Here is a 25353-nt window from a genome sequence, read left to right on the forward strand (position 1 = left end):
CCAAAGGGTCTTGAGAGGGACAATGGATCGCAGGCGGTGATGCATTAGTGCACCATGATAATTGGATACGACGACGACATTGCAGTGACTTAGCAGTCGCTCTGCTGGGACGCTCTGTTGTTATGACCACCAGTATCACGACGACCTGCCTTTCCTGTAAGAGTAGGCTGTGCCCAGTCCTAAGTCTGCTATCTATGACTGAGGCTCACTCAACGTTGGGAAACCGATAGCTGTGACACACGATGCCTCGAAGGTACCCAAGCCTAAGAACCTTCAGGGCTATCTACATCATACCCGAACGCGGCACCCTCTCGAATGGCAGCGAGTGCTGCATCTGCTTCGACCGATACGACGACAACGCACACGGACCAGTGGGTATCACCAGCAACAGAGAATGCGAACACGTCTTCGGACGACGGTGTCTTGAAGCATACCTCGACAGCGCCAATCCTAGCAGGAATACATGTCCAGTGTGCAGGAGGAAATGGTACAGTCGCAGATCGACGAACCCGTCTACACCCAGAGACACAAACACTTCACAAGTGCTGTCTCCGCCTACACAGCTAGGATCCTTCGTCCGTGACGGTTTTGAATCGAGAGCCCGCCACCGGCTCCCGCCACTGGCCGATGCGGAAATGGAACGGGCAGTTGAGTTACTGGCCAACAACATTGAGGCTCTCGAGGGTCTGGAGCGCAGGGATACTGTGCGTCTCGAACAGGACCTCAGAGTCCGTCTGCAACAAGTGGAAGGACGTATACATGCGTTTCTCGAAAGAAACATCACAGCATCTGACGTCTCTCCTGGCCCTGTCCTTCGTCGCCGAACACGCATCCTAGCGCACAATACCACGGAAACTGCGACCACTCATCGACAGGATTCTGCCGTGGCTGAATCAAATAGCGATCAGCATCCGTACCCAATTTACAACGCTACTTTCCAGAGCAGCACAGTGTCGTTGCCGGACCTTCGATTGCCTGAACGGCAAATCAACGCTTCACCCACGGTGACACCACCCGCCACGGACCATCGCCGAGACTTTGCAGCTGTCGTAAGACGGCCCAGTTCAATCGATCACGCAAACGCGTTCCCAATACCCGCGACAGACTCACGTACCGAAGTCTCTTACCACCTTGGTTATCAACGCAATGCGATGCTTTCCCAGCCTTCAAGTCAAACCAGACAGGAGGTCAACGCAAGAGGTCTAAGGAATCACCTCCGCACGCTTCGTCACGATCGCTCATGGAATACGAACACACAAGCATCTGGACCGCATAATGCTAGTGTCATATCACTGCCCGATATCGCAGAGGCGGAAGGTAATCCCCCACCACGTACCTGTACCAGGATGGCAGCGTTTGGAGCTACAGTCGGGGATCACACCGATCAGGATACTCCATCCCCAGCTCAGATCCATGGCTATGCAGCTGAGCATGCCCCGATCCTCTATCCCAGGTTTCGGACCTCGCGTCTGCTCCGGGCGCGTAGCACGCATGGATTTGCTTACGGCACTCAGCCAGTTGGGACTCCATCCCAGCCCGTACTCGCAGCTTCCATGCCCGAGCGGGAAGTAGGTCGGAGGGGCCGAGCCACGGCCACAAGGTCTCCGCGTGGACTGTCGCGTATCATGAGCATCTCGAGTCTTCGTGACTTGGTGGTAGGTAACCGCGTACGATGAGCTGGTAGCCTCTGCTCGAATCTATGTCACAGTTTGTGGCATCTTCCGAGTGCACTGCACTTGTTGGTTTATTTTACAAAAGTTATTTCCGGCTGCTCTTAGATTGTACAGAATGCAATACCGGCCCCAGGGCTTACGCAAATATATTCATTGACGCGCTTGCAGTCCTGCACAGAAACTAATGTCTAATATTGAACTCGCTACCACTTCCATCACAATTTGTCAAGTCGTGCAACTGGACTGACTTCACGCAGTCTGATCAGAAAGTATCCAACATCAATATCAGGTAGATCATACACCATGCCTATAATTCTCGTCGTTTTCCGAGTTGGTCTTTTTGGTGGAGTCTAGGGTTCGGGATTATACCACGGTCCAGGTTCCTCAGCATCCGGGTCAGGGATGAGATCCGCAATTGTTTTCAAATATACTTCTTTAATCATATTTAAGTGTAGACACTTTCCTTTTCCCTCAACAAGCATCGCACCTGGCTTTGCACTTAAGCCGGGCGTTTCCCCCACGTCCACCATACATGTAGCAGCCTACCACGAAGAGAAAACACACAGCATGGCGTCAGGATTCGCTCCACAGCTCAGCTCAGCTTCGGAGATGTTTCTCCGGGACCACACCAAAGTCGACACTCCATCCGATCACGCCGAGGAATGCTCTATCTGTCACGAGGAATTTCGCGACTCATTTGAACAGCGCGTACGCATCACCGGTATCCCGGCATGCTCGCACGCCTTTGGCGAGCAGTGCCTCGAGCAGTGGTTGGCCACCGATCTCCATACTGCAAAAGGCTGCCCCATGTGTCGCACAGAGTGGGTGGCAGGTTCACCGAGACCGCAATACCACCATCTCCGTGAGTCTGCAGAAGATTTCCATGCAGCGCGCGAGAGGTTGATGATGGCAGTAGCTCAGAGTAGGCAAGAAATGGAAAGAGTGAGGAATGAAGTCGATGCTGAATCCAGAGACGGGTACCAGCACACAGGAAGGAGACTTCCAGACCACATGAACCCCAGTACTTGGTATACATTCCCGTCAGAGTACAACGATACTTCGACATCGTCTCCGCAAGAGTCAAACATCACCCATGATTCCTGGTGGCTTCCTCCTACCGTCTACGAAGAAATGTATCTGCAGCGGATAGGCTCAATTTTCTCACACGGAATAGCACAACCCAGCGAAACCAACACCCTGCGCAACTCAACACGTCAGGGCCGGCATCCACCCTCATCACCAATCGACGAACTCGGCATAGTCGACTCGCTTTACCGCACGTCGCCAGACAGACAGTTCCACGTTCCTCCTTCTCGTGGCGGATGGGATATCGCACAGTACCCGCGGGACATGCAGCGGCGCGCCATGCAAGCGCAGGCCACTACGCTCAATTCATCATTCGTGACACCAGATTCCGATGCCTGGACACGACTGGCACATCTGCCCTCGCCAGCAACCACGGCCGAAGACTTTATCACACGAACCAGCTATGACCCATCTGACCTGCAAAGGGAGGGGGAAGACCCTTACCCCCTGAGACAAAGGCTCGAATACCTGAGAGGCACCGAGGCTTTGACCTATGCGGCTTCAGACGCTAGCTTGATCGCTTTGGGAGAGGACGAGATGCCCGACATGGCGAGGCCACGGCGACTGGCACGCGATCGCACGTCTCCAACCAGCGCTGCAGTGACGGCGACAAGGACGGACGATTCCACAATCTATCCGACTCTCCAGGGCGATGCTACACCGTCGTTGAGTGCAGCGTGGTACGCAGCCGCACCCACACCACACTTCAATCCCGATACCCAGGCGCGCCGCCTCTGATTGTCAGCGGCAGTCTCAGCGGAAACTTCAGCGGCAGCCTCATCGTCTTCGCCACCATCTACGTCTGAATTCGCTGCAGCCACAGCACCCCGAGATCCCGATACCCAGGCCCAGTGTTTTGTTTCCCCCACATCCGCAGCGCCTCTCACGTCATCTCCATTCGCACTTGCACCTGTGGAAGCCGACACGGCGTCGTCTGACTGGGAGACCGGGAGTGATACGGCATCAGTGGGTGATCTGATGGATCTCAGCGATGAGCCGGTAATGTCTGTGTCGCTGAGCTGAGGGTTTGACGAGATAGAAAGAGAGCGAGGGTGGCCGAGGATATTCCGAGGTATGTGAGGGATTTGCTACTCTGTGTCGGGGAGGAGGGTTGTGCAATGTGGTAGGGGGTTGGAGAGTTGAGTGCTGTGGTGGGGTACACAAGTTTCTAGTCGAGGACGAGGGAGGGGTGGAATAATGGCGAGGAGATTTGGGTGAAGAAAGCTGGTGGTCTACATTAAGGGCTATCGAAGGCCGAAACAAGGTGCAATCAAGTTTCTTTATCGAGTTCCAAAATCGGTCAGGTAGTTCGTAATGGAGACTGAGACGACTCGATCGAAGATATCAAACTCCAATGCGCATGCGCATGTCTGACGATACGAAAGGAATCGATGAACAAGAATACCACATACCTGGAGCAGCGGAATGCGTTGCACACGGCAGTGTCACAACACTACACTCCGGGCTCAATACATCGGCCTGATTGCATGTTCGTCGCACTCAATGAGGCATGCAGTTTCCAGCTTGGCAGCATACTCACATGTCCAAATCGGGGACACCACAAGGCGCCTTCTCCGCGCAAATTACCCGATTCACATGTCCAGGATAAATTGAGATGAGGGGTCATCGACGCTAAAAGATAGATTGACATTCTGGATAGCGGTGCTCAATGCGACTCGTGGCCTCCCCCTCACCACCAGCCTCCTAACTCATGATTAATCACATCATCGCGAGTCGTTGGATGGTACACTACCGATCGGCATCCCCGAGAGCCCACTAGCGCCGCGAGGGGTAAAGCGGACAGCATAAGCCTTTCACCGAGGCCATAGTGCACTTCAAGGGGGAAGTTTAGTGCTGCGGGGTGTGCGATGGCTTTTGACGATAAGGCGATGCCAAAGCGCGTGTTGTCCTGCGGGAATGTGAATGGGCGATGAGGTCGATTGCATGAGGCACTGCGATTTCAATCACAAATCTATCCTGACGAGTGTTGCGGTCAACGTTAGAGTTGACGCATGTCAAAGTTGTGAGCTATGGACTCAGCCCTGCTAGTTCGATGCCGCACTGGTCTCGATTCAGCCGCAATTTCGATCGCGGGTGCGACACGTCAGTGCTGCCGGCCGCTGACGACGGCTTCAGGCCGTTTCCTCGTGAGTTCCACGTGCCGGATGGTCGCAACCGCTCCTCTGGGTGCCATGGTTGCGTCCGCGGATTTGGATTCGACGCGCTTGCAATCCCAGCTGACCCTCTAGGCTGTTGCGCGCTAGGCCCCGCCGGATCCACAGGGCGCACAACGTCGCTCGTCTGTTGCGAAAGCATAGGATCGCAAGACCGATATTTGCGTCACCCAGTAGCCGTGCGTCGAGCTTGCAGTTGTGGTCAGGCAGTGGTAATGAATCGAATTGAGTAGTGAGTGACGTTGATACTATGGTTCGGTAATAGCGATATAAGGTAAGGTTTGATGAGGATGGCTACATATGAGCCTGACAGCAAGGTAGAATTTGCAAGAGAATAAAACAATAGACAAGCGAAGTGAAAAAGGCTTAACACAGTGCAAGACTACCATGCTGTCACTATCTCCCGGTGTCATGCCATATACGAAGTTCCCGCTTCCATCGCCTCGCCTTGCCTCAAAAAGCGGGCCAAGCGACCAAATGTAGGCTAGGGAGTAGTCGAGTAAAAGCAGACCAACGCCAACGCTAAAACTGACCGCTTGGTAGCGTTATCAAGAGCCAGGGGAAAAGTGTGAATGCTTTTCAAGAGTGTGACCAGCACAAAAAAAAGTGAAGAGGGGGAGGGCGGGAGAGCCCGAGAGACGCGCACCCAGAGTGAACCAATATCGAGGCGTCCCACCTCAAGGCATCGCTGTCTGGGGTAAACTGATTAAGTTGAAGGATGTCCAGTTTCGTCTCACGGCGTACTCAGTAGCCGTTGCTAGAAAGCGATGCTGTTTCGATGACGCATAACGTAGTATGAGATGGGTATCGAGTAGGAGATGCGTGGCGCCGTGAGGCTGATTGCCCAAACGCAGTGGTGCAGATTGGTGGAGGGGCGCTGAATCGATGAATCGTAGTGCTCATCGGCGCATGAGCGCCTGCTGGATTTGTGAGAGTGATGGATCTTCGTTGAGCCACTTGCCCTGGGCTGCGTCCTGGTTGCGGAGTGAGCTTTCGACGTAGGTGTCTGTGATGGCGAGGAGCTCCTTTATGTTGTGTCAGTAGCTGCTATAGGGGTAGTAAAGAGAAGTAGTAGACGAGGGGCAATGTAATGCAGGGGCTCTTGACATACATTGCGCAGCGTGCCATCCACCTGCTGTAGCGCTGCGAGGTGACTTGCGTTGGGTTTCTGGCCTCGCAGAATGCTGTAACGCGAGTTCATCCATCTCAGGCCAGCATGCGCTCTCAGGTACGCTCGTTGGCACTGGAATCGTCGTACTGCGGCGTCTGTGATGATTCTGTGCTCTGACGTCAGCCTTTTCATCCGAGGAAGGTGCATTCTGACCGCTGATGTCATCTCCCCATAACGGCCAAGCGCTCCTTAATCGAGACTGAAGGAGCAAACGCTATCAGAAAATCGCACTCACGTCTTCAATTGCTGCTTCTCGCTCTCCGGGTTCCCCGAAGATGCCCCTGTACTGGCAGAGAAGGGTGTTTGGAGGGTGGTCTGGGCTTCGGTCGCGCAGGCTCGAAGCAGTGAGTATCCTTCAAGGTAGTATTCCTCCGCGGTCGGTGTAACGCGCAATTGGCTCAGGTAGTGCTGCAGGTTGCGGAAGTCTGTCATAATCTCTGCTATCCGCATCGCTCGGGCATCATTGACTGTGAGGGCATGGTCAGTACATGATTTTAATTTGATCAAATATGGTAAAAACTGTAGACTGAACCTAAAACGCTAGGATTTAGTAGTACATACGTCCGTCAGACATGGTGGCAGCAAAAGTGGAAGGCCGTGTGAACAAAGAGTTTGACCTTGATAGTGTTGAGTGCCGATCAGAGGAGACTGAGCCGTTGAATCAGGGCTACCCTGCTATGATGAGGATCAGCAGAGGCGTGACGACCGTTATATAACGGAGGTTGAGACTGGGCGTTAATGGGACACATGGTACACTGACACTACAAGGCTTGATAGTAGTGAGGGCTGCTCCCGCCGCTACGTCTTGCCGACTGTCCACATCTGGATCCCTGAGTAGCGTCCAGCTGGTATAGCTGGACCACTCAGCATTGCGAAGGTGCTAATGGGGCTCCGACGGGGTGGAAGAGTAGCACTGAAACTGAGGCTGCATAAGAAGACTACCATGCAGGAACCGTACGAGCAGCATTCCTATTTCGCAGGCCCGAATACCATCGCAGCTGGAGTGGACATGCGTTGGGCATTCAGCAGCGGTGTTCAAAGCCACTAAAAAAACTAGGTCGCTTTAGGCCCAGCCCCACGGCCTCATCCGGAATGGCATGCGATCAAGCTGTGTACTTCAGCCGCAGCACCACCGCTGATTGGCCTAGGTGTATAATTAGCGGTGCGGGATTCGCGTGGTCTTCGCTGAGTGAACCTGAAGATCGCGCCGGGTAGGGCCAATCTGAGCATCTCCACAACGCTCTTAGGGCGAAGAACACAGCGAGCGGTGTCAGCCACAGAACGGCTGTGCTGGCGACTCCGGCCAGTCAGATGACGTCGATAGGCCGTTCCTGAAATATTGCAGCGCATGGCAGCTGGAGTCTAGGGAGAATGCTGTCATCGAGGTATAGGGCGGAGGACCATACAAACCATGTGGAGCCCAGGGCTGAGGTCCCAAGCTCTTCAAGTCGGGTCCAGTTTCCAGTTCACTGTTGCGCTTATGCAAGTAGGTGAGTCTTAGTCTTATATTGTTGGTGCTTGTGTAGCACTTCTTGTGTCTGAGAGGTCGTTCAATGCTATCGGGAGCTCGTCATGGTTCTCGTGTGTGCGGCTACCTCAGCGACCCACCATCTTTCAGCCCTGAGGCAGCCCTGAGGAAATGACACCCAGTGGCCCTCAATCCTTGTCGGCAATTGACTGCAAACGTTCATCAATCTCTTCCTCGGTGAGCGCCCTGAAAGCGGCATCGGTACCCTCTTGGCCATCGAGCCTGGGTCCTCCCACGATGCCGACCTCGAGCTCTCCCTTCTTGAAATCGACGGACAGGACCGTGCTCAAGGCCGTGATTGCTAGCTCGACCACCTCCTCCCAGTTGCCCTCTGCGTGCTCCTTGTTCTTCAGCTTCTTCTCGAGGAAGTTGAGCGCCTCTTGTGTCTTGGGCCCTGATGCAGTCGCCTTGTACCCGACATAGTATCCTGCTGGGTCGCACTTGTACAATTGAGGGCCGAACTCCGAGTCTAACGAGATGAGCGTTGTAGCAACACCAAGTGGTCGCATGTAAGCCTGGCCGGGATTAGCACTGCTGTTCCGTTGTCTGATATCTTCTATTCATGCTCACGCGCTGTGTGTAGACCTGGCTGATGTTGGCTATTCTCTTGGCCAGGACGTCGCAGGGCATCTCGTAGCCGTACTTGTAGCGGAACTCGGCAGCTTCACCTCGCGCTCTGCTGACGGAGGCTCGCGCATCGGCGATGGAACCTGTCATGACACAGCCGACCGACGGCGAGAGCCTGAAGATGTGGGAGACCGAAGACGGCTCAATGAGCTTGTCCTACATCAAGGCGTCAGCGCTGCGTCACCGCCTCTCAGAGTCAATATTACAACGTACAGGAACCTTCTTCTGCGAGATGACTACTGCGCAGTCCTTGCCCCTCACTCCCAATGATGTGATGTTCGCCGCCGTGATTGCCTTGAACGCATATTCTGCATGACCGCTCTGTTAGCGGGGGTACGTGGGAGAGGGCAACCAAGCTGCCAGCGGGGCAGTCGGTGCTGGGATGCAGCATGGCGGGGTCCGTACCGACTTGGTAGAGGCGACCCTGGTCAGAGAAGATGGTGATGTGTCGGTCGTAGCCTGCGCTTCCTGTATGACGAGGGGAGCTGTCAGCATATGTAGTAGACAAACACGAGCTCGGAGGGGCGATGGCGACGTACCAGACATGATGGCGGCGAGTTGATGTGTGTATTTGGATGTTTCAATTTCGCGTGCAGCTCTTGGAGGCGATTGTAGGCTTTGGCGGCGTTGGTCGTGATGGCAAGCGAGATGTGGTGGGCGTCAAGCTGCTGGACGCGCCTTCCGTTGGCCGCCTATGGAATGGAGCTCGGGGATCGGTATGGAAGGCGCACGGGCCACCAAAATTCCAGCTCCAAAATCTCTGTTCCTTGCATCTCATTCGACACTCGAATCCTGACATATACACTGATCGAGCTGATTCGGAGAAGAGCGACGGATCGAGCCTCCGCATAATTGTAATAAGACGATCCCATATTCCACTTCTGATCATGTCAACGAGGATTCCTGCCTGGCGAAGACTTGGACTTGCGCTGCAGAGTGAGGCCCAACCCGGAGTCGCCGTACCTGAACTCACAACATCTCATGGGGGCGAAACTCCGCCTGTAGCACTTCCCGAAGCAGTAAAAGAGACTCAGGCACCCTCAGAGCCTTCCCCTGAGCCTGCCCAAAATGGCAAATCGTCAAAGCTTGGCAAACGGAAACACCAACACGAGGCCGCAGAAGAGAGCGAATCGACATCAACCAAGAAGAGCAGGACGGTAGCTGAGAAGACCGACGTCCAAGAAGGTGCTCCCACCGAGGCGCCTATTGGTTCGCAAGACGATTATACTATGCCAGACAGCACCACAGAGGAGCCCTCCTCCAACACAGCTGCCAAGTCAGGAGATCCGAATTACCGGCAAGGAAAGAAGAAGAAGCCTAAGCTCACTCCCAGGGACCGCAAAAAGCTGGCTCAGCAGAACGTGCGAGAAGAGACTGGACCTTCACCTGCTGAGTCTGTACCAGTGAGAACAAGAGCGACTTTACTTGCCTCTACTGAGATCAACCATTCTCCAGCGCCCTCGTTCTCAACACCAACCAAGCATCAGCCCATACTCAGAGACCGCAGCAAAGATTCTTCAGGATCACCATCTACAACCGATCGGCGAAAGTCTGTCGCCTTTACCCCAGACACAAAACGAGTGGACGGAGATAGTGGGCAAACGTGGTTCAAAAAGTGGGCGGCAGAGCAGAAGGGCGAAGACCAAGAAGCTATTGCACAGCCTAGCTTCACTTCAGCACCAGCGACTCTCGACAAGCCAAAGGAGGCAACGAAGCCTGAGAAGAAGGTCAAGAAAAGCAAGGCCATAGCGAAAGAGAAGGAAGCAGCAGCGTTTGCAGCGAGTGCGGCAGCTAAAGAAGAGCAAGTTGCTACAGATCCGGTCACACAATCAGCGGAGGCAACGAAAGACAGTAAGAAGCAACCTGCTGCGGCGAAGGGCAAGAAGAAGGATCCTTCTGTCTACATCTCCTACCTCACGCAGTACTACAACGACCGCGGCAATTGGAAGTTCAACAAAGCGAAACAGAACGACGTAGTAGACAACGCCTTGAACATCTTCCGTATCCCAGACGAGCATTCTGGAGCGTTGCTGGAGTACATCAAGGGTCTGCAGGGTGCAGGTGTCATTGAACGACTGAAAGAGAAAACGCTAGCGATCCTCAAGGAGCTTGACGCAGAAGACGCCAAAGCACCGGCAGGTATGGACGCAGATGCTCACAAAGCCGTCAAGGAGGCCGCGCTGCAGGAGCGCGTCACGAAGGAGAAGAAGCGCAGGAAGACTGAGGGTGACGTTGCAAACTTTGCCAACCACCCCAACGGCGATGCATACGTTCGTCGCATGCGCCGTAGCCGTGCCGAAGCTCTGCTGTCAGCTCTTGGTCACACAGCAGCAATTTTGCCAGCCCCTAAGCCAACTACGAGCATCAATCCCATGATGCAGAATCTTGTGCCTCAGGATCGTGCTCGTAAGAGGAAGCGTAGGACCGACATCTCGAGCGATGAGAGTAGCTCGGATAGCAGCAGCGACGACAGCTCGAGTGACGAGTCTGACTCTAAATCTGATGACGATGCCGACTCAGACTCGGACAGTGACAGCGCAAGTGGAAGTGACTCTAGTTCTGAGAGCGAAGCGTCTGAAGGCAACAACGACAGTGACAGCGACTAGATCACTCTCAATTTCTCAACAGACTGTACAATATTTTGGTATTCGACATTTTGGCTTGAAGATGTCGAACAAAGTGAATGGAAAACAAGCAAATCGCTCCCTGACAACCAACACCACTTGCGACTTTCCTCTCGTTTCCTTTGATGTGATTCTCCCGAGAAGCATGATGTGCGGTAGCGTCAGCTACGCGGTGGCAAAGTAGACATCGGCTCGGCTTCCCCGCAATGTCCAACCCACGTGCAACAACAACAACCAAGCCCTCAAAACAGAACATCAAGACCGCTAAAATAAGACATGGCCACCACCCAAACACATGTCTCCATCGCCTCTCTCCCAGCAGAGCTGATCGAACAGATCGCGTCGTATCTCGACCTTACCAGTTTCCAATCCTTCCGCCTTACTTCCCACCGCCACCTTTCTTCCACAGCCCCGATCTTCAGATCGCGCTTCTTTACATCCATAATTCTGTCATGGACCAAACCCTCTCTTCAGCGCTTAGCCGATATCTCAACACACCTTGAACTCGGTCTCGCTCTGCAGCATCTCATCATCGACGCCACGCCCCACCACTCCCTTTCGCTATGGAAAATGCGCCGCCGGTCCTCAGACGCGGGACACTTCGACCCACTTTTTGATGACGAAGACGGGCCCAAGCTTATCACTACACTGGATGGGGCTTGTGAGTCGTTGCAGCAGCAGGCGGAGACTGAGGCGAGGTGGTTCAACGAATCCCGCTTCGACGTTGTTTGCCTCAGAAAGGTGTTCGAGAAAGTGAAGAGGCTGGAGAGTGTGGTATTCGGGTATGAGGGGATGGGTATGAGATATAGTAAGTTTGCGCAGAGATATTGTGAGAGTAGTCAACATGAGATGAGCAGGCCGTTTGTGTCCACCATGGCTGCTCTCGCCGCATCTAATGCTACTGTGAAACGCATCGAGATGGCCAAGGGAAATGGTTTTGGTGCCGTCAGCGTTGGGCGCTTGGAGTCACTCGCCCCGAGCTTGAGAGCTTTCGATGCGGTCTTTGAGAAGCTCAAGGTTTTGCAGCTGAAACTCCGCGACTGGCGCTCCCCAGACACTGGGTTCGAACTCGAGCGCACCCGCGCGCCGTTTAGCATCCGCTTCCTCGCAAAATGCTTCAGCGTGCGCGTTTTGGACCTCAGCTTCTACAGCTGCTTCGAGTCGGATTTGTTCGGCGAGTTGGTGCGGCTTTGTCGGTTTGCAAAACTGGAGTGCGTCACGCTGGAGTTCCTGAGAGTCGAGCACAGTCGAGATCTGATGGACTTTTTGGAGCCGAGTAAGGTGTGCTTGAAGGAGGTGAGGTTGAGGCATGTGCTCCTTGGTGACGCGGGGAGTGGGTGGAAGGACGTGTTTGATGGGTTTGCAGACGAGGAGAGGGGACTTCGAGCTCCGCGGGTCTTGCACGCTGAACGATTGTTCGCGGAGCAGTCTTCTGGCATCAAAAGCGTGTTATTTCACGACGGAGAGAGCATGACGAGTAGGCTGCGCGTTGAGGAAGAGCACTGGAGAGACGAGCTTAGAGAGCGTGGGAGTAGGTATGTGGAGTCTGAAGCAGGGAGGATGTGGGAGAGTGGCGCGATAGCATATCCATTTGTGAGATCGGATTCAACATGAGCACCGACTCGTTTGAAGGCGTATGTTCGTTCAGCGAATGTGGTATTAAGAGCATTGCAACACATTTTCCCGGACCTTTTGACATATTTGGATCACAATCTAGCGAGGTAGGGAGTATGTATGCATCGTGCTTTAATCGAAGTCTGGTCCAAACATGGTTTCTCAAACAGTCTGCTCTCGAACACTCGGATGGTTAAGAGGCGGTCGGGACGTGGGTTGCCGGTTGCGATGTTGGTACGGCGTGTCTTTACATACATTCATCCTTTTTGGCAACAAACTTTGGTACCTTGCTTTTTGGCAAGTAAATCATCCTTCTTGCAAGGTATACCAGCATCCATTGCTTAAATTAGGCGAAGTGATATGGGGTTGCATAGAACGTGGCTGATGCGTGTAGACGCACGCTGCAAGGGAGCATGGAGTTCCCGATCCAGTAACCGTAAGATGGATACTTTGGCGCTGGAACAGCCGACTTCAGGAAGTGCCACCAAGGATACCGGTTGCCGAGTTGGGAAACCGTCAAACAGCAGGTCGTTCCCCCATATGTTCAATCTGTCAGCTTTACGGTGATAACGGACGACCTGAATTTTGAACGTTGGAAGAATCCGGACACTCACTTTCCAGAGGTCTCGACTATTATCGAAAACTCTCCTGGTGATCATTATGACAAGATCAAAACCTGTATTGCTGCCAAGCAACAGCCGCAACAAGGTCTAAGTGACGAGAGCACACCAGCGATCTCGAAATTGATTATCGCTACGAATTTGCCTCAGCTCAAGACAAATATAAAATTTGTTGCAGAATTTGTTCCAATGACGCCGTCAGCTGTGACTACTGGCCTGTGCAAACCCAGTCTATCATACTGTCGCGGATGAGCTTTGGCGGAATGAACCTGCGACTCAGAAGTTTCCCTTCCCTAATCTCACCAATCAAGACCAAAATTTTCAACAGACCACCGAAATTGCGCAGCATTGCGGGACAAATTGGACTCACTGCCTCCAGCCCAGGTAAGGTCACACATGCTATTTAGCTACAATGGCAAAACGAAGGCGAGATGAAGCGTTTTGCAACTATACGGAAGGGTATCAAGCTTACTCAATGCTACAATGGCGTTACAAGGCTATTGTATTATATGACCACATGGATGCCCATTTGAACCAAATTCGGAGCGAAGAACCTAGGCATGAGTATGACAAGGCAAAGAAAATCGTCGACGTTTATGTTGAGAGCTTGTGGCCGCAGTCACTGAGTATGGATACTGTCCAGAGCATGCCGGCTGGCCTGAACAAGAGGAAAGCGGAGAGTCCTGCTGTGCTATGTCACGAGATATATCAGAAAGGTAGTGGAAGAGGTGGATATACAAGATAAGCGCAAAAGGGTCCCAGGTATGATAGACCGCAGTCTGACGGTACAGTTCGGATTGGAATAAGCACGAACCGTACAATGTTGTTCGCGTGATGGCTAGAAGTGGAGATTCTGGCCCGTCTCGACCTTCGTTCGTATCCACGTATCCAAATCTTTAGCCGTCTCGTGTTTCTGGCGATGTTGCTCTCATCGAAACATCAGATGCCGACCTTCGCACCTAGCATGCCTTCGCGTTACGAGAGAGGATAGCACAACAGATCGTGTTCTCAAACATCTCCAACAGTGTACGGTGTAAGATCAGCCCCATACCGACGAGAAAGCATGTATCGACGCCAAATATGACACATCGCATCAGTAGCTCCCGTAGCCGCACACTATAATCGTCTTCCACGCTCTTCTCAACCCCACCCCACCTCCCGCTAGTGAACCAGAGCGTCCTTCATTGGCGAGTCACCCTAATCTCAGCCCTACACAATCAATGTCATTCGGTCGAGCTTGAGAGACCAACTGTAAGCCGCCAAAAATAGGAAATTCAAGCTCGCTTGCTGAGCCTATCAGCCGTAAGCCACAGCTGAGCCAACGGTAGCTGATGGCAAATGTAAGCTGGAGCACTAGCCAGAATTTGGCAAGCTTACTGTTCTTACTGTTCTTACCAATCGCTCAGCTGGACTTCGCAGCCACCACCCGCTTGTTCGGCCGTCATTTTGACCGCGTAATGATAGCTCAGTCCACTCGCATCCGGTGGCGAAGAGCCGCAAACCCAATTTGGATGTCAGAACCAACATCACGAGCAGATTTCTAGTTATGGCTGTGCAACACATGTCTCGCATCCCCAAAGCCACCGCCGCTCAGCGTAGCATTGAGGCAGAGCAATACGATATCTCGCGATGCTTTGTTGGCGTAGATTGGGGCTATTCCTAGCAATAGCTTCGAAGACCCCCAGGTATAAAGATCGGAATCTCCAACGCTGAACAAGACCCCATCACCCAGCAAGCAACAGCTAAAGCATTACTTCAATCTTCAACACTTCAATCTTCAGATCTCCTTACAGCACTCACACGCCCACCAAACCACCAACAACCACCATATAATCAAAATGAAGGCCTCAATCATCGCATCCACCCTCGCCCTCGCCAGCTCCGCCCTGGCCTACCCCGGTGCCGCTCCCCCCACCCCCCTCTTCACCATTCAGCTCGCCAACGACATCAGCGGCGCCAATGCCATCCGTTCCGTCCCCGCCAACGGCATTGCAAACACCTTCATCAACGTGTTCGCCAACACCGTGCTCGTTAAGGGCGGTGTCATCATGGCCACTAGCCTGCAGAACGTTGCTCCTGGCGGCACCAACATCAACTGCGTCGTCAACAAGGCTGATGGCACATTTGTTGGCAACGTCAACAACCAGAAGACCTTCCTCGACTTGGACGGTATCGAGGGCAGAGCGGTTGAGGTTGATGCCTCAGCTTTCACTATCAAGTGCAACCCTCAGTAAGCGGCACATGAGTCTCGGGGCTAGGGAAGAGAGGAAAGATAGTGGGTGGTCTGATAAGTGACGGTGAGGATTCTTTTGCATAGCGAGTTGGTGTTGGGCTTTTCTTTGTGGGGTTTGAGCACACTCCTTTATCACTTGTGGAGGTATGAAGAGGTTAATCAGCTAACATCACTCCATCAATCAGGATCACTTAACTGAGTGTCTTTTAGCCATGACAAATTCTGTCGCTGTCACAAGAGTGCGATGTTGCTTCTAGCCACCTGCTTTCTTACCGCACGCCTTTCTGCTCGCTACCTATAACACAGCTATCACCTGTCCTTGATCCAATTCGCTTTGAGAAGGGTTTTGCGTGACGCGGGAATATTGGGCTTCGTTGTCTACGATTAAAAATCGGCTGTGGGCTAGATGAGCCTTATTCTAGATTAAATACATCGATACCAAACATTCAGGATGCTTTCGCCTTTGCATCAGCGCCGAACTCCATTCCCCAGATCCAAATCCCAGCACATAGCACGCCTTTACGCCCTAAATCCCTTTGCAACATCCTTTTACTCCTGCCCCTTCGCAGCAATCAACAGCCTGTCCACCATCTTTGGACTAATACCTAATGTCCCTCCGCAGGCGACAAATGTGAAGTCTCTCTCAGCGCCCTGCTCGACCATGTCGACGATCTCTGTAGCAAGTTCCCTCCTCTCGCACAACTTCAGATTCCACGCGCGATCGAACAGAGTCGCAAATGCTTCTGCAGCCATATTGCGCGCCCCGGTCCGATCATCACTGGGCGTGAGGAGTAACGAGACAGTCCGGATGACGATACGATGAATCCATACCCGGTCTTCGCAGCGAATTGCGCGATCGAAGGCTTCCACCAACGGCACGTTGTCGAGGATGAAGTCGATAATTCCGGTGTTGGAGTAGGTCGATGGCATCGAGGCAAAGAGTTGGGCGTACCATATCCGGCCGCGTCTTTCGCTTGTTTCGAAGTCTTGAAAGAGCAGTGTCTGCAGGATTGTGAGGTTTTCTGTGTAAATTGCTAAGCTCACGGGCGATGTAAACGGCCGACTGGGGTGTGCGGGCGAGCGGCGGAAGAGCTGGAAGGAGTTCATGCCGTACGCTAGCAGCGCTTGCACGGCGGGCATGTTGTTGAAGAGAATGGCAAGTGGGAGGCAGGCGGTGTGAAGGATGGTGTTGTGGGCTGACGAGTCGCTGAGGAGGGTGGTGAGTGTGGGCATATCGTAGCTGATGATGGCTTCTGCGGCTTCCCAGCGAAGATGCTTCACGCCCGTCCAGGTCGTGTCTAAATTCATAGATGCGCTACCTGTAGGAAAACCGGAGCGCTCATACGAGAGAAGAGTTTGGATGAACAGTCTGATGACATCTTTCCGGCGGGCGTAGATGGCATGTGCAAATGAGGAAAGGCCTTGGTTGTCGCGGATGCAAGGATCCGCATCCTGTTCGAGGAGGAGCTCAATGATCTCCGTGGACTCGGTAACGAATGGGGAACGGATGATGGCCATCAATGGGGTGATTGGATGTTGCGGGTAGCCAGGAAATTGACCCAAACCATTCACGTCTATACCACTGTTTAAATACTGAACGAGTGATGCTGGGCTCACCCACCCGATTTGCTTCATAAAAGCTGTCGCTGATGCCGATTCGTCCGAAAGGACTTGCGAGCTCTTGCGCACGTGCATCTTATTAGTTGGGTAAGGCTGAACACTCAGCTGCCGGGTGCTTGTTGTTGAAGAGCTGTACGTCGAGCTGTCATCTGAGTACTGCATCGAGTTCTGTGATGCGTGAGCAGAAGAGCTGGGAAATCCAAACTTCGACACATACCAACAGATCGTTCAGTACCAGCTCTTTTGCTGCCCAGGCTGTGTAAGCAGCATTTGTCCTCTCCTGCAACTTCTTCTTCTCGAGAGTAGTGCCGGCCGTGACAGCCTCACGGATGCATAGCTCCAAAACATTGTTTGCAACAGCAATTTCCTCCCGAAGTCTGGCGACTTGTCCCTCGATGCTTTGCTGCGACCGTTCCGAGGTTAGGCTGTCGACACTATGCTTTCCCGTTGTGCTGATCTCATCGTCTTCAATAGGGGTAATCGAGATCTGGATGTGCTTGTCCTTGGTGACGTCCGCAACACTGTCGTTTCGCTGAAGCACATCGCCGGCGATGCCTACAGCAGAGACGCTCGCCATTGCGACAGAAGCGTGAAGAAGAATCGTGAAACTTGCATGTGCGGAGGACGCGCGCCATAGTTAAGAAAACTAATAAGCGTCTAGCCTTAGGGCTGAGAAACGCCATCCACGTGCGACGCAGTCAGCCTTGCATCACATCGAAAATCAATACAGTTTGGAGACCGTGCCGCGAATCAAAGTTGCGCAAACTGCACGCTTGAAGCTTCTCACCCCACAAACATTGAAACGTTTCCCCATTGTAGACAGAGCGCTGCACGCAATTCCTTTGTTGGCTGTGAGACGCTGAGCGGGACGCTAGAACACCCGCGACAGCGCCATCGCGAGTCTGAGTGCCTGAGCACGGCCCGGAACACGGGAAGATTTGTAGCCTTGGCTATAAGGGGGGCCCCACAGCCACTCGAGTCGTTGATCGAGCCACATCGTGTGCATGATTGCAATGAGAGGAAGAATCGACTTGACGATGCCGATGTTGTTGTAGCGCGGGACCCTGCATGGTGTCGCAATGAATGGCCGCACCCAAATTAGCTCCATCTACAAGGGGTACCTGGCGATCTTCCGTTCATCCTCGCAGTTCGCACTCCGTCAGGCAGGGAAGAGACGGCAGCGGGGCGAAAGAGGCGCCCCACCAAATGGAAGGAGGCCCACAAAAGTGGAAATGAGATTTTCATGTCTTGACAAAAACCGAACAACAACATGTCCTACCTCATTGCAGAAAAACTGCATATCTTAGCCTGGAACCCTCGGTCCACTCCTGTCTCCATCTCAGCTCGCGTACAGAGCCGAGCAAGCCAAGCAAGTACCCTCTTCAAGCCCAACCGAGACCATCGACTGTTGAGCATCCTCAAGCAAAGGTAGTTGGTAATAAAAAACATTTGTTTACATGGTTATGTAGGCTAGCTGTTGACACTTTCCACGACTATAGCCTGGACTTGAAAGGGCAGCGTTGGATATGCTTAAAAGTTGTCTAGTAGCTGCTGCAAAACAACCGTAATCAACCTCTCAAAAACCTGTTTTTCACAACGCCTATCCCCCATTCCTTCTCAACCTCCCCACACAGCACGATGAGACTTCTCAATTTTCGCGTCTTGCTTTTCCTGTGGACAGCATTTGCTGTACCTGTGAGCCCTCATCTCACCACCCCACCACCATGAGCTTCTTCTTCCTTTAAGCGACAGGAGTGCTAAATGCGATTAGCGGAATATCGCTTATTCGTCACAAGCGAGCCTTACTCAAGCAGATGCAGCTATTACGACAGGCAAGTGCAAGCGATGTCGACCAATCTGTACAAATTCGTGGGCATGCTGGCAGTATGGCTGGCTCAAGCCAGACGGCGTAAGTCTTGCAGAACGTTTTGTTCGAGAATTTGGAATGATGCCGATCTCTTTAATCTGAGTATGACTGGTGTTTTTCAAAGGCTGGGATCCCAGTGCAGAAGACGTATCGCCCTACGAACGACACCCGGCTCTTAACTCACAGAGCACGACGCGGGGTAGGCTAGAGATGCAGCTTTTCGGCTATGACTGATGCCTTTTCCTGTTTCGCCTCAAGAACTCGAAGGCGTGGAGGTAGTCAACAAGGTCAGAAGCGCCGACGCTGACACTGAAGCGACTGGTCTCCATCGTGGTGGCGTGCAATTAGATGTAGTGAAGCAGAGCGCGCCCTAAATCATCCATTTGCGAGCAAGATTTTGAGAGAAAGCGGGAAGAGACTGCGTCAGGAAGCGTGTTAGAGACCTACTGAGTCGAAGTCGTATTGGCGATGGAGAGACGATGAGCGGATATGGTGCGGAAACGGGCTGATGCGACCTTAAGAAAGGGCAGTTGCGCTCGTACTGGCCAATCCGTCTTTGTAGCAACAGAAGGATCAGTGAAAATACAGAAATTGCCCAATGCTTGACGCCCCGATACTACGGTATGTACGACATGCACGCTATGTGAGGAAGTCAGCGCAACGCGCTGCCTAATGTAGTGCCTGACCTTCGATAAGCTCAGCTCAACTCCGTGGGGTTTTTACAGCTCCTTGACTGTGACCTTCCATAAAGCTGCTCCAACTTTTATCCGATGGCCCTATCTGCAGATTCGGCAGCCTGGGCTCTGTAGGTAGATTGTGTCGTTTGATCATCCGATGAAACATTGAACAAAACGCGTTTCTTGCTGTCCCACAAAAGCAGACTGAAGATGACGCATAGAGCCCAACCGTACCAGACCGAACTCCTCATCTGTTTTGGTGACCATATCCAGACCGGTCGCTTCGGTCACGGTGATGTCGCCACTTTGGGTGGCTACACGCAACGTACTTGGACCAGCGGGAGCTGACGGTCGACTGGAGAGAAATACAAACACAGAGACGTCATCCGAACGCCTCATAATATCTTCTTGCGGCTGGAGAGATGCTTGCTTGCCTTGGCTTTAGATCAAGGGCATGCTGACGCCGAAGACATTCATGAGGCAGTAGGCCTCGTCTTCGACTTTTGACGTCTGTCGATCTACTGCCCAAGACATTCTCTCCGCGACTTGTCCTCAATTAATGTTTGAGTCAATGTTGATGGCAGCGTGTGAGTATAGAAGCAAGGCTGGCTGTGGAGCCGTAAATTCGACGTGAAGACCGATACGAACGAGAAGACACGTTGCTTGCCCGAAGAGATAGCAACAACATCAATACCAACTGAAGTCGATATTGTGATCTGCCATATTTGAACTTTTCGATTTGAGGTATCCAGGCTAATGTGAAGATTTTGATGCTCGAAACGAGGAGCAAAGCTACAAATTGCGCCGGATGCCAATGATGTGAGTATCTTCCTTCACCCCCTCCTCTCGTTCAACCCCTGCGCAAACAAATGTGATGAAATATGATTACAATCGCAGCTTCAGCCCCGAGTCTACTCTCTCAAGCCTGCGACCATCAGCGTCCTACCGCCTAGCCACACCACGCGCACCCGCACCGCTCTGAATCAACAACTTAAACCCATTCTTCAGCGCCACCATATCCGGGTAGGCGTTCTTCTGCAACTCGAACGCGTTAGGGACGACCTTGATGACCCACGCGCCCTTGGGCTTGTTCTCGCCCATCTGGAAGCAGATCCAGAAGTAGCCGGGGTGCTTAGGCATGCTGCAGAAGGCGTACATGGAGCGGCTGGGGTTGGCTTTGCAGTAATTCTCGAGCCAAAGTTCTGCGGTCTTATCAGCATTGTGTTGAGAAATATGTGAGAGAGATGAGATTTACCTGTATCTTCCTTCGTGCCTGACTGGAAACGCTCGTCTCGTGTCAGCTCGGCCACCTTGCGTGCCATTGCCTCGACGTGGTTCACGATTAACTCGTCGAGATCGGTGTATGTTGCCTTGCCCACCCTGAGCTGTTTGCCGAGAGAGTATTCGCTCTCCTTGCCCAGCTCGAGCACGTCGAGATGCTGGTAGGCGCTGTTGGAGACCTTCCATGTGACGACCAGATGATCGAAACCCTTCGATGACGGACGAATGACCAACTCTCCAGGCTCTTTGCTACCCAGGTACTCTTCAGCTGCAGCGGCGTTCATACTGAAAAACAGGGGATGATTGATGACTCGATTGGGTCGACCAGATGCCACTTCCTTCTCCTTCTCGGCAGCTTGCTTGTCAGCGCGCTCTTGTGCATCGTCCCACTCGCCAGCAATACGGTCAAAGGCCTTCGGTACCGGCTGTCGGATGAGGTCTTCTCGTAACGAAAGCTGTGCAGTGAGGCCCTTGCGGCTCAGGTATACGATACGTGCGCGGACAGTCTGATGTGTCTGGTAGACGTGACGGGGCTCTTGTCCACCGTTGCCAATGCCCTCGGGAAATTCGGACTCGGATACACCGCCTTCGATGCCGTTCTCGAGCCTGACCTCGATGTGATCTGGGAAGGTGCGCTTGATTTGTACTGGGACAACCATACCCTCGTACAAAGACTCCTTGGTTTCACCAGTGAGCATAGTGAAGACTTCCTCACCGGTCATCAGGGCAAAGATCTGCCTGATTTCCTCATAGGGATTCTCCAATTCAGCGCGGATAGTCTCGAGGGTGGCGCGTTTCCTTTGACCGAAGTTCTTCTCGATCTCTGCCGCATAGTCCTCGAGGGCCAAATCGTTGACTAGATCCGTTGTGTCTTCCCTAACCATCTTCCGGATGACCGCACTAGGACCACCATCGTCGACTTCAGCTTTGACGTCTTCCTCGTCCATGTTGAGTGCATCAGCGACCATCTTCCGGGCGAGATCGTAATCCTCGGGATGGACGCGAGTGTAGTCCAGGTAGTCAGAGGCTTCTTCTGTGGAGTCGTATGGGATGTACAGGAAACTGGCACAATTCTGGAAGACCTTGGGGCCCATAGCTGCCTTGAGGTCTCGACCACTTGTCTCTGATACACCAATCAAATCGAAGCGTGCAAGGATCTCGTCTCCGTTCGCCTGGATGGCCTTGATCATCCTGTCCGCCTTTCGAGGCCCTAGACCACAGACATACGGCAGAAGCTTCGACAGGTACTTCTCGTCGTACGTTTCAGGGAGATCGATACCGACAAGGTTTACCATGTCTACCATGGCGGTCTCGAGGCGGTCCATGAGCTTATCCTGAGGAATGAGTGTCTGGTCCTTGACAAATGGTATCGAGACAATGTCCTTGCCAAGCGAAGCATACTCGGCAAGTGGATTCTGCAGGTACCTTCCGAGGGCAACGCAGTATCTGGTGAGCGGTGCAAGCTTGGGGAACTCAGCAGCAGCACGGCCACTGTTGTGATAGAGGCGGGCGACCTCGTCGTTGACTAGGACTACTTCCAGAGGGTCACTCCTGTCCTGGCCAGTCTGTTCGTCTTCGTAGCTGGGGCCGGTGAGACCGTGTTGGGCGATGATGTCCTGAACGTCCTTGTAGAGCCTTCGAGTCTCAACAGACCAACCGCTGACACCGATCACATCTGGGCGCCTACGTTGAATGGCATCAACAAGCTTGACAATGTCTGCACCGTCGGGGATGCCACGCTCCTGGTTGCCAAGCCTCATGTCCACAAGCTTGCCGTGCTCCATCACTCGACCGTCATTCTCGATATATGCCCAGAGAGTTGCAGTGCCGCGTTCACCCTTTCCATTCGAAAGACACAATACGTTGGGAACTGAACCAAGAACGGCGTTCTTAAGCTTGAATGGCGCTTGATCCAACTTGTTGTAGTAGTTCTCCCTGGCTCGGCTGGCAAGTTCGTCCTCGCACCGAGCTCGCAGAGTCTCCTTAACACCGTTGGCGATTATGGTCTGTAGTTTCTCCAAGGCCGAGTCGAGCAGTTCCTTTCGAAGGTGGTTCCACGTCTCGGACACTTCGCTGACGTTGTCGGAGACGATTTTGTCATGCAGCCTCGATCTGAAGCTCTCGTAGTTACCCATTGATATGCGGACATGTACGAGACCTTCCTGCTCTGCTTTCAGCATCTTCAAGAACAGATCAGGTCTGCCGTTCAGATCGAGGAAGGTCTGTCCGCGCAAATACTTGAACTCGTAGTACGGGTGATCTTCGTTGATCTTGCGCATACCCTTGTCTGTCCTGATGCAGTCGATCAGAGCGTTTTGATAGAAGCTTCCTCGCAAGAACCTGCGGAGCCGGGAACTTTGTTGCAAGTCCTGGATGAAGAGCAACTTAGCTGATTTGAGCAGCGAGTGTGCACTCTCGGGAGGCTCGGCCATCTGATCAGCAAGCTCCATCACCCTGTATGGGGGATCTTCGATGACCTGAGGCCCTCTACTTGACCCTTCGGCCTTCTTGGCAAAGTCCTCTGCGCTGATACCGATGGCCTTGACGAACAGGTGCGCTTTTCCGCTTCGGAGCTTGTCAAAAAAGTTGCGCGCGTTGTTGGCACGCTTTTGGGTTCCGTTGGACTCGTTTCGTATCTCGTTGATCTCCGCCGAGTACTGGTAGTGCAGATAATCCTGCAACTCCTGGATCTCTTCAATGGTGACGGCCTTGTCCATCAGGTCCTCAAGTTCGCCGTCAACGATCTCCGGTTGCACAGCTCTCACGTTGTCGTAGATTTGGCGCAGAGAGTCTCGCTTCTCGGCGAAGGCCCTGAACTTCAAATCAAGATCGAAGACCTCCCACAAGTCGCTCTGGTTGAGGAGACGCTCTGGCCGAGCATCGGGAGGCGGCGCACCGAAGTCATCTTGATCGTCGTTGTCGCCAGGTGCGTGGATGAGGTAGTCCTTGCGGTGGTTGAAGATGAAAGGCACTTCGTAGTCCTCGACATTTATAAACTCGAGGACCTTGCGCACAGCATTCTGGAAAGGTGTCTGAAAGTAGTTCGGGAGGCCCTTCTTCGGCCAGAGCAGCTTTGAGATCCACAGTGCCTCCTCTTCCAACCGCTGTTGCATGGCCTCAGGTGTCAGCTCGAGCTCCTTGAACGGTTTGCGTGCCAGTTGCAGACGCTCGGGGACATCTGTCTCGCGAATGATGTTATCCTCATCCGTCAGCATGCGCTCCTGCAGCTGGGAAGGCTCAAAAACGTCCTTGAGCTGGAGCTCGCGGCCTTCACCAGCCTGTTCCTCTTCTTCCGCTTCCTGCATGTCCAAGGCCCAGTCGTAGTCGGTGCCATCGCCGAAAGCTGCTCTGTAGTCTTCTTCGGCACCCTCGTCCAGTCCAGCGGCCTGCAGGCCTTGCGTGATGAGGTTGATTCCCGGTTGTGTGACGTCGCGGTCGTCTTCAATCTCGTCCTCGAACTGGTCTTCTTCGATGAAATCGTCAAACTCTCCACCGATCCTTCGAGGCTCGTCAATGTCGTCGACAGCTTCTTCATCTGAGAAGATGTCATCGATGCCGCGGGATTTGCGCTTTTCTTTATGACCACGCTTGAGGCGCTTGTACTTGGGCTGCTCTTTGTTAGCAGGCGAACGGTTGAAGCGACTCTGGCGGCGAGTCGTAGGCCTTGTCATACCGCTGTGTCATCTTCCCGCTCAGGTCGCTCGATACCAATCAGGTCGAGGTCGTCTTCGTCAAGATCTTCTTCGGCTTCGCGGTTCTTGCGCTTCTTCCTGCGACGGCGTTCTTTCCGTGCTTCGACCTCATCCTCGTCCTCGTCTTCGTCGGCGATGAAGCCAGCGCCTTCCTGTGCAGCAGTCAGTAGCTATCCAACAGCCTATGATGCGCTGATGCTTGCCTTTGCCAGCTGTTCTTCATCGTCCTCATCTTCTTCTTCACTGGAGTCCTCGATTCCGTTGGCGCCATTTGATTTCTTGGGCCGTACGTCACCGCCCCCACCGTCGAAGTCTTCATCTTCCTCCTCGTCGCTGCCTACGTCGGCGATTGTGTCGAAAAGGTCCCTCGTAGACATTATGTACAATGATATGAAGGAGATGCGCAAAAAAAGTCTATGTTCGTCGATGAGGCGGTTTCGAGTCGTTCGAACGACAGATGCGCGAAATGGGGCCGGCGATTCGAGCGAAAAGGGAATAAAGAGGGTCGAGGTGAAGGGCGCGGACAAGGCAGAAGGGGTGACCAGCGCGTCTTCAAAGCAGAAGGGGCCGCCAGCGCGTCTCCCGCTAGGTGACTAAGCCTGCGATCGCTGCTACGCAATTCCGTGTCACGTGAGATGGAGCACTTCTACCACTCTTACACTAGACCCTGGAGAGCCTCGGTGCTCTTTCGCAATCACATGAATTGCAAACGCCAGATACGCGTTGTGTATGCGATTCGTGTGCTATAGTCTAGAATTCGTTTCCGTTCGCGATGTCTGCAGCGGCCTTGAATTTCACAAGTCTTCTCGCCCTGAGGTCTGCGTAGAACGCTAGAACGACGGGTGAAGCATGGTGTCCGAACTGAA

General features: G+C 53.2%; 7 protein-coding genes across 7 annotated transcripts; 3 read left to right on the forward strand and 4 right to left on the reverse strand.

The window, feature by feature from the left end:
* Nucleotides 1-157: 157 nt before the first annotated feature.
* Nucleotides 158-3823, forward strand: M421DRAFT_408773 (uncharacterized protein). The gene is made up of 3 exons (XM_033590358.1): nucleotides 158-1655; nucleotides 1931-1962; nucleotides 2129-3823. The coding sequence occupies exons 1-3, from the start codon at nucleotides 243-245 to the stop codon at nucleotides 3495-3497; spliced, it is 2814 nt and encodes a 937-aa protein (XP_033451507.1). The 5' UTR covers nucleotides 158-242; the 3' UTR covers nucleotides 3498-3823.
* A 2009-nt stretch (nucleotides 3824-5832) lies between these two features.
* Nucleotides 5833-6678, reverse strand: M421DRAFT_99137 (uncharacterized protein; the record flags this gene model as incomplete). The annotated part of the gene is made up of 4 exons (XM_033598709.1): nucleotides 5833-5958; nucleotides 6045-6210; nucleotides 6340-6571; nucleotides 6666-6678. 4 exons carry the CDS (start codon nucleotides 6676-6678, stop codon nucleotides 5833-5835), a joined length of 537 nt encoding a protein of 178 aa, XP_033451508.1.
* Nucleotides 6679-7598: 920 nt separating this feature from the next.
* M421DRAFT_408779 (proteasome subunit alpha type-6) lies at nucleotides 7599-9058 on the reverse strand (the record flags this gene model as incomplete). Its single annotated transcript, XM_033590359.1, has 5 exons — nucleotides 7599-8147; nucleotides 8203-8415; nucleotides 8473-8567; nucleotides 8665-8744; nucleotides 9045-9058. 5 exons carry the CDS (start codon nucleotides 9056-9058, stop codon nucleotides 7761-7763), a joined length of 789 nt encoding a protein of 262 aa, XP_033451509.1. The 3' UTR covers nucleotides 7599-7760.
* An 88-nt stretch (nucleotides 9059-9146) lies between these two features.
* M421DRAFT_99139 (uncharacterized protein) lies at nucleotides 9147-13675 on the forward strand (the record flags this gene model as incomplete). The annotated part of the gene is made up of 3 exons (XM_033598710.1): nucleotides 9147-10851; nucleotides 11158-12476; nucleotides 13664-13675. 3 exons carry the CDS (start codon nucleotides 9147-9149, stop codon nucleotides 13673-13675), a joined length of 3036 nt encoding a protein of 1011 aa, XP_033451510.1.
* Nucleotides 13676-14955: 1280 nt separating this feature from the next.
* M421DRAFT_90338 (uncharacterized protein) lies at nucleotides 14956-15351 on the forward strand (the record flags this gene model as incomplete). The annotated part of the gene is made up of 1 exon (XM_033597850.1): nucleotides 14956-15351. The coding sequence occupies one exon, from the start codon at nucleotides 14956-14958 to the stop codon at nucleotides 15349-15351; it is 396 nt and encodes a 131-aa protein (XP_033451511.1).
* A 346-nt stretch (nucleotides 15352-15697) lies between these two features.
* Nucleotides 15698-17644, reverse strand: M421DRAFT_417914 (uncharacterized protein). Its single transcript, XM_033591624.1, has 2 exons — nucleotides 17188-17644; nucleotides 15698-17138 (listed from the first exon to the last, which is right to left on the reverse strand). The coding sequence occupies exons 1-2, from the start codon at nucleotides 17545-17547 to the stop codon at nucleotides 15900-15902; spliced, it is 1599 nt and encodes a 532-aa protein (XP_033451512.1). The 5' UTR covers nucleotides 17548-17644; the 3' UTR covers nucleotides 15698-15899.
* A 2535-nt stretch (nucleotides 17645-20179) lies between these two features.
* M421DRAFT_417916 (transcription elongation factor spt6) lies at nucleotides 20180-25022 on the reverse strand. Its single transcript, XM_033591625.1, has 4 exons — nucleotides 24691-25022; nucleotides 24469-24639; nucleotides 20770-24403; nucleotides 20180-20716 (listed from the first exon to the last, which is right to left on the reverse strand). The coding sequence occupies exons 1-4, from the start codon at nucleotides 24862-24864 to the stop codon at nucleotides 20457-20459; spliced, it is 4239 nt and encodes a 1412-aa protein (XP_033451513.1). The 5' UTR covers nucleotides 24865-25022; the 3' UTR covers nucleotides 20180-20456.
* Between the last annotated feature and the right edge of the window lie 331 nt (nucleotides 25023-25353).

Source organism: Didymella exigua, assembly GCF_010094145.1.
Source record: "Didymella exigua CBS 183.55 unplaced genomic scaffold M421scaffold_6, whole genome shotgun sequence".
Taxonomy (NCBI): Eukaryota; Fungi; Ascomycota; class Dothideomycetes; order Pleosporales; family Didymellaceae; genus Didymella; species Didymella exigua.